Source organism: Dromiciops gliroides, chromosome 1 (assembly GCF_019393635.1).
Source record: "Dromiciops gliroides isolate mDroGli1 chromosome 1, mDroGli1.pri, whole genome shotgun sequence".
Lineage (NCBI taxonomy): Eukaryota > Metazoa > Chordata > Mammalia > Microbiotheria > Microbiotheriidae > Dromiciops > Dromiciops gliroides.
In genome coordinates this window covers 349013848-349021010 of record NC_057861.1, presented here as the reverse complement: position 1 = coordinate 349021010, position 7163 = coordinate 349013848, and the positions used below count along the sequence as shown (strand labels likewise).

The following is a 7163-nucleotide window of genomic DNA, read 5'->3' as shown; positions in this document are numbered from 1 at the left end:
TTTACAGTTGGGTGATCTCAGCCTTAGGAAAGATTCTCCTCGCCAGAGGATTTGAGTAAAGCTGCATCATTTATTAAGGGTCTAATGATCCCGTCAAGTTCCTTGCCTGCTTAACGCAGAGGGAAATGGTGAAGTGGGGAGGAATCAGTTCTGGACACGAAGGATGGGGCGCGTCCAGTTCTACACTCCTAGGGCTCCCGTGCCACGTCTTCGCAGTGAAGCCTTTACCAACAAGAGACTAACAGGAAAAGCTCGTTGAAACTCACACCTCAAAGCACAATGCTGAAGCACTTTTGAAAAAGTCATAAACCTTATCGTTGATGGGCAAGAGGCTGAGAGCCCTAATGAGGAGAAGGGGAAAATAAAAACAAAAACAAAACCCCTGAACGTCTGAGTCCCTGGAGACATCTTCAAGCAAAAAGCTGACATTGGAACATACAGAGAGAACACTGGCGTTCAAAATAAATCATTTCTTTGGATGTCGACTTTATTTAATCCACTTCCACTACCTCTCCACCCTCCCTCCCCCGTCCACCAAGATCCCAAACTCTTTTTTTTTTCTTTCGGATTGTCAGGTATTCCTTTTCTGGACAACTACAATCCACAATTATCTTTCTCCTCTCCGTATTCCCATAGCAGTAATGGGTTCTGTCAGACAAAGTGGTTGGTAGATTGGCTCTTGCTCTCTCTCTCTCTCTCTCTCTCTCTCTCTCTCTCTCTCTCTCTCTCTCTGTATATATGTATGTACACACGCACACATATAATGTTTTGACTTATCTTCCAGTCATTACATATAAACTCCCAACTTGTAGCTATATGTAGAGCACTAAACTTCTCAGGGCAAGAACCCTAACCTCTCCCTCCTCATTGGAGAGCAAGAGACCAGTGATGTATTTTTTTTTAAATCCCTGATAATACCTAACCTAACACAGAAAGTACTTAATAAATAAGACTCTGATATCTAAACATTACACTATATATTTCTCTCCCCAGGGCGGTGCATTGCTAGGCATCATTTGACAGAAATGGCTGCTTAATTGTAGGAGAAAGGGCTTCATTTGACTCATTGGTTACTTGGAGGAAAGCAAGACTACAAGCTTTATTGCATAGAAGTTAAGCTCATATGTAGGGATATCAGGGAAAGCTAATAGCTGAGGAATTGCAGAAATCAAAACCCAGTGATTGTCTGGCTTTTGGCTCAGCTACCCATTTTTTTTCCAGTTGGAAAAGAGATGGGCGTGGCCATTCCCAAAGTATCTAATCCAGTTGTGTAGAGCTCATCACATTTGGACTATCAATATCACACCAGGGTCCTGTTGATGTTTTATCTGTGTGCAATAATGTGAGGGAGGATGGGGGAAATTGGGTAATATACATAAACTATTATTAGACAAATTCATACTTATATTTTACACAAAAGATTTATCACTCTGCTAATGAAAGATGCCCATTCACTACCTTTTCTGCTCTCATGAGCAGAGAAATGAGTTCTTCCATCTTTATCCTCCTAGTCTTTCACACATTTCTATCACAAACAGCCCAGCATGTTTCTTTCCTCCACCTTAAGAAAACTTAACCTGGTTTTATTTCAGCCTTAGCAGCTCCTACACAGTACAAAATCCATTTACAGCACTCAGGGTTTTTTTTTTTCCTTTTCTTTTTGGACAGAAACAGAAACGACATTATTTCATAAGAAGAATTTAGATTTTTGGTACTTCTAGGAGCTTTTGCCATCCCATATAAGACTAATGTAATTAGTGTGTCATGCTAATAAAACTCTTCTGTCAGGTCAATTTTCGTTCAAGCTGACGGTATTACCCCCATTCCCTTAATGAAAAATTCATCTTAGGTTTAATGCTCTGCTAACTTACATCCCTAGGACCTTCCATATTCTTTCCAAATGATTGAATTCTATCTCCTTTCCTTTCTTCCTTTAACCCCAGTGAAGAGATTAGAAGTGTACAGATTGTTTTGCTATTTCAAATTGAGCTGTTGTGTTGTCAATATGATTAGCTTCTGATCTATTCTCTATTGACAGTGATGTGTTGATGCTAGTGAAGCTTTACTTTTGTGGAAAGGTCAATGGATATGAAGTCAGAGAACTTGAATTTAAATCCATTTATGCTACTTAATATGCTTTATGCAAGTCATTTAACTTTCCCTGTATCTCTTCTCTCATTTAAATTTTTTTTTTGATGAGGCAATTGGGGTTAAGTGACTTGCCCAGGGTCATACAGCTAGTAAGTGTAAAGTGTCTGAGACCGGATTTCAACTCAGTTCCTCCTGAATCTCGGGCCAGTGCTCTCTCTAACCACTATGTACCTAGCTGTCCCTCTTCTCTCATTTTTAAAAAAAGTAGTTTGTTATGCAACCCACTAAGTTTCATTACCACTCTCAAGTCATCTGGACATGGGCATCAAGAGATTTCTTCTAGGGTTGGCTGGGGTGAGGGAAATTAGTTCAAATGCATACTTTCATTTGCTAGTACTAGACAGCCAACTTTCCTCAGACCCCCAACTCTTCTTGCTTCTTCAGCTCCTGTTAGTCTCTGACATTTGCTTCTGTTATGAGTTTTTGCTCTTTGGGGAATGTTTGTGTAATATGATATTCTCCCTATTCTTACTCAACTTTTCCTCAATGAAAACATCTCTAGTACTTTTACTCTTCCCAACTGTGGCAAAAACAAAATACAATACCACAGCTAGATTTCAGAATTGAGAGACAGAGAGAGAGAGAGAGAGAGAGAGGGAGAGAGACAGAGAGAGAGAGAGACTGACAAAGAGCATAATTTAGGGTTAGGGAGTAAATTGCTTAAAAGACTTGGAAAATGTGTAAATAAGTTTGCTCCTCTGCCCCTCTCTCCTCCTACAATGTGAACTATCATCCCAAACTGCATAATTAACATCCTGTTAAAAGAAGAGAACAGATTGGCTTCAGTTGAGATCTTGGGAATTCTTATAAAATATAGATATGAAAGGGGAAGATAGAGTGAGAAACATATTTTGGGGGATCCTGCCATATGGTCTTAGACAACTTTTTTTTTTTGGTAGCATTTAATTGTAGAGAGGGGGAAGTTGAGGTGCTAGATTTATGACTTACAAGAGGGCATGAAAAACAGGGCTAAAATGTAGACAGGATCTAATGACATAACAAAAAAAAAGAAACAAAAACAACAAAAAAACATGAACATGCTTTTAAGCAAAACAAATTAATCTAAAAATCAGAGAGTCAGGATCACAGGAGGTATTATGAAAAGCAATTCATATTTGGTCTAAGGTTGGCCTAGATGACATCTGAGATCCATCCCAATTATAATATTCTATGATTTTATAATATATTCTTTTTAAGTGATATTCTTTTGTGGCTATTTGGACATTTTCAGAAGCACTTTTTCTGACATTTGTCTTTTTAGTATGACTATGAATTTTGTTATGATTCCTTACTATTACTTAATTTTGTTCATTTTCTTATAAATTTATTTACATAACTGAAAACAGTGAACTAATACATTTTGTATCAGTTGAGGCTGTTCAGTTAATAATGTATCAAATGTATCAAATCATCATAGCAAAGGTTTATGAATGCAAATCCCCCTCCCTGCCCATGAGCTACTGGCTTGATTCCTGGAGGAACAGAGAAACAGAGACAGAGAAAGACAGAAACAAAGACAGGAATACAGACAGAAGGGAAAAAAAACCTAAATGGAAAATACTCATTTAATGCTAGAGGGCTAAAATTTCTATTATTCATATTCCTAGCCAATCAAAGTGTATAGCAAAAATTTGGTTTAAATTGAGTTCATTTCTCTACCTTCAGTTAGAATAATAGTAGCTTGTGAAGGGGATATAGTTCAAGTAAAAATTATCCTTTATCAGTTTATCTGTGATTGAAGATTCAAAAACATCATAACCAAAGAAAGTGTGGGTGCTCTAAATTTGGACAAGAATCTTTCTTCAACAGGAGAGGGCAGTGTTACACTCACATGATTCAGAATGTTATATAGCACTAAACATTTCAAACACTAAGATTAAAATAAAATCCTTAAGATTCAGTAAAAACTCAGCAATGACTTTTTCAATCAATATCTAATGAAGGCCAAGACGTCAATGTGAATACAGGAGACTGGGGCTGAGACTGGTCTGACTTTGAGAGTCCTTTCCTGTTTGCTGTAACACTCAGATTCAGGCAGGCTTGGGTGCCTTTTGGGTTCAGGTTACTAATGTATGCTTCACCAGCATGACTCTACCTTTTCAAATAAGACCCTTTATTCAGAAAGCACAGAGTTAAACTAGAAGCGATTTGTTTTTGTTTAGTCTTTCAGGTTTGCCTGACTCTTCTTGACCCAAGTTTAGGTTTTCTTGGCAAAGATACAGGAGTATTTTGCTATTTCCTTCTCCAGTTCTTTTGACAGATGAGGAAACTGAGGCAAACAGGTTTAAGTGACTTGCCCAGGGTCACAGCTCGCAAATGTCTGAAGACATATTTGAACTCAGGCCTTCCTGACTCCAGACTTGGTATTATATTCATTATGCTACCTAGCTGCCCTAGAAGAAATTTAGCTTAGAATTTTTTTTTAAAAAATCTAACATATAATTAACATAACATTTTAATTGGTGTTATACCATAAACAAAAACAAATGTAGTTGTAATTGTATTTATTCATTTTCATCAACAGCACTACAAATTTGAACTCAAGACCTCTGTTAAAAGAATAATAAAAGTTTATCAATCGTGTTCTCAAAGCAGCTAGTATACATTCGGCAATAATAGACATTATACTTGCTATGAAGATTTCAGTACTCCTATTGTTCAAGTTAAGCTTAGTAGAAAACTGTATTCTACCTAACACAAATGGGACAGGTGCCAACAGAAACATATTGTTTGTCACAGCCCATAGTCTTTCCTGCGTATTAACTTTCTCTCTAGCAAATATATCACTAAAATTTATATAATCAAGTATTAACAATGTCAACAGATTCATTATCAACATGAAATATGTTTTGTGTACCCAGACAATATTCATATGTTGATAGAGCTAGATTCTCTAAATATATAAATCACCCTGCTAGAGTCAGCCAGGTACTCTGAGAAGGTAAATTAACTCTTTCATGTATGTTGTACACGGGACAGCTGTTTACAAAATTAATAGCCTGACACCTGCTCCTGCGCTGTGAGGGCCCGAACGAACGCGAACTGAGAGCCGGACGAGTTTGGGCCGCTCCAGCGCGGGTCAGCGTGACATGGACTGTGGCCCGGCCAGATAACCGGGCTCAGCTAGGCTTCCCCAGCTCGGGGGCCGGGGCCCCTAATCTTTGCCGCCAACATGGTGCGATGCAGGTGCTCGCTTCTGAGGAAGTATGGAAACTTCATGGACAATCTAAGACTCTTTGCAAAAGGAGGAGGTGGAATGGGTTATCCTCGATTAGGTGGAGAAGGAGGCAAAGGTGGTGATGTTTGACTTGTAGCCAAAAAAATAATGCGCTTAAAAAAAATAAAAGATAAATATCCCCAGAAAAGGTTTGTGGCAGGAGGAGCAAATAGTCGAATCAGTGCATTAAAGGGAGACAAAGGCCTGAATTATGAAATATCTGTGCCTGTAGGCATTACAGTAACCAATGAGAGAGGCCAAATAATAGGAGAACTCAATAAAGAGGATGACAGAATTTTAATAGCACAAGGAGGACTTGGGGGGTAATTTGCTTTCAAATTTCCTGCCATCCAAGGGCCAAAAACGAATAATTCACCTTGACCTAAAGCTTATAGCTGATGTAGGCCTTGTAGGATTTCCAAATGCTGGAAAATCCTCTTTACTAAGTAAAATTTCCCATGCAAAACCCGAGATTGCAGATTATGCATTTACAACAATAAAACCTCAGTTGGGAAAGATTATTTATAAGGATTTCAAACAAGTATCTGTAGCTGATCTTCCAGGTTTAATTGAAGGAGCACATATGAACAAAGGAATGGGACACAAGTTCCTCAAGCACATAGAAAGAAGCAAACAGCTTCTTTTTGTTGTCGATGTCTCTGGGTTTCAGCTTTCTTCAAAAACTAAATTCAGATCTGCCTTTGAAACGGTAATATTACTTACAAAGGAGCTGGAGCTATACAAAGAAAACCTCATGATGAAACCTTCACTACTTGCAGTTAATAAGATGGATTTACCAGATGCTAAAGATAAATTCAGTGAACTTGCGAACCAACTACAGAATCCTAAAGATTTTTCGGATTTCTCTGAAAAAGATAAAATTCCAGCAAAAACTGTGGAGTTCCAAGATATCATCCCAATATCTGCACAAACAGGAGAAGGAATTGAAGAATTAAAGAATTGTCTAAGAATATTTCTAGATGAACAATCCAATCAGGAAAATGAACATTTCTATAAATAAACAGTTGTTTAATTTACAAAATTCAAAATTATCATTTATTGGTCCATAATGCTCTGTAAGAAAATAATGGAAAGTCATTAAAATGTTATTAATGCTGTTGAACTAGATGACTTTGAAGATTTCCTCCCCCCAAAAAGAAAATTAATATCCTGAGCCACTGACCAAGAAGAAGGAATTAGATTTATATTCATTTCACTTCTTAGAGGTATTAATATACTTTTGAAAATACTCATCTCCTAATAGATCTGATTAATTATTCTGTTAATAATAGAATTGGAATGGATTTTGAACACTGTTGCTATTAAATACTTATTTCAGGTGATTTGTTGGCTATGGTGATAGAAGCTCATTGATATTAAGGAGAGAAGCACCAGGGTATATCTGAGAGCTGGTTTCAGGGGAAAATGGAGTGCCATGTGCAAGTTGATTACTGGTTCTTTTTCAAAAGCCACTGGGGAGACTAGAATTTGTTTTATGGACAGTGAGAACAGTGGGTGGAGGTTAATGATAAACTGTTTCCAACACTTCCACAGCCTTGTAAAGAATATTGATTTCCTGGGTTCTGGCTGGGAAAGTTCTAACTAAAAAGCAATGACTCAGCTAGCCTATCCCTTATAGGCTTATGCTTAGGACCTGTTGCCTGAGCATCAGGCTGAATCAGAAAGGGTATAAGGAGCTAAGTTTACATATCCAGGTAGCTAAAGTTGCATTTTTACATAATTGAAAATATAGTTAGAGTAGTAAATGAAATGGATCAGTAATTTACTTTTTAAA

At 37.5% G+C, this 7163-nt stretch overlaps 1 protein-coding gene across 1 annotated transcript; it reads left to right on the top strand.

Annotated features, from left to right (window-relative positions):
• Positions 1-5323: 5323 nt before the first annotated feature.
• Positions 5324-6389, top strand: LOC122735631 (GTP-binding protein 10-like). Its single transcript, XM_043977335.1, is given in 2 exon segments — positions 5324-5683; positions 5685-6389. Coding segments are annotated over 2 exon segments (1065 nt in total).
• The last annotated feature ends 774 nt before the right edge of the window (positions 6390-7163 follow it).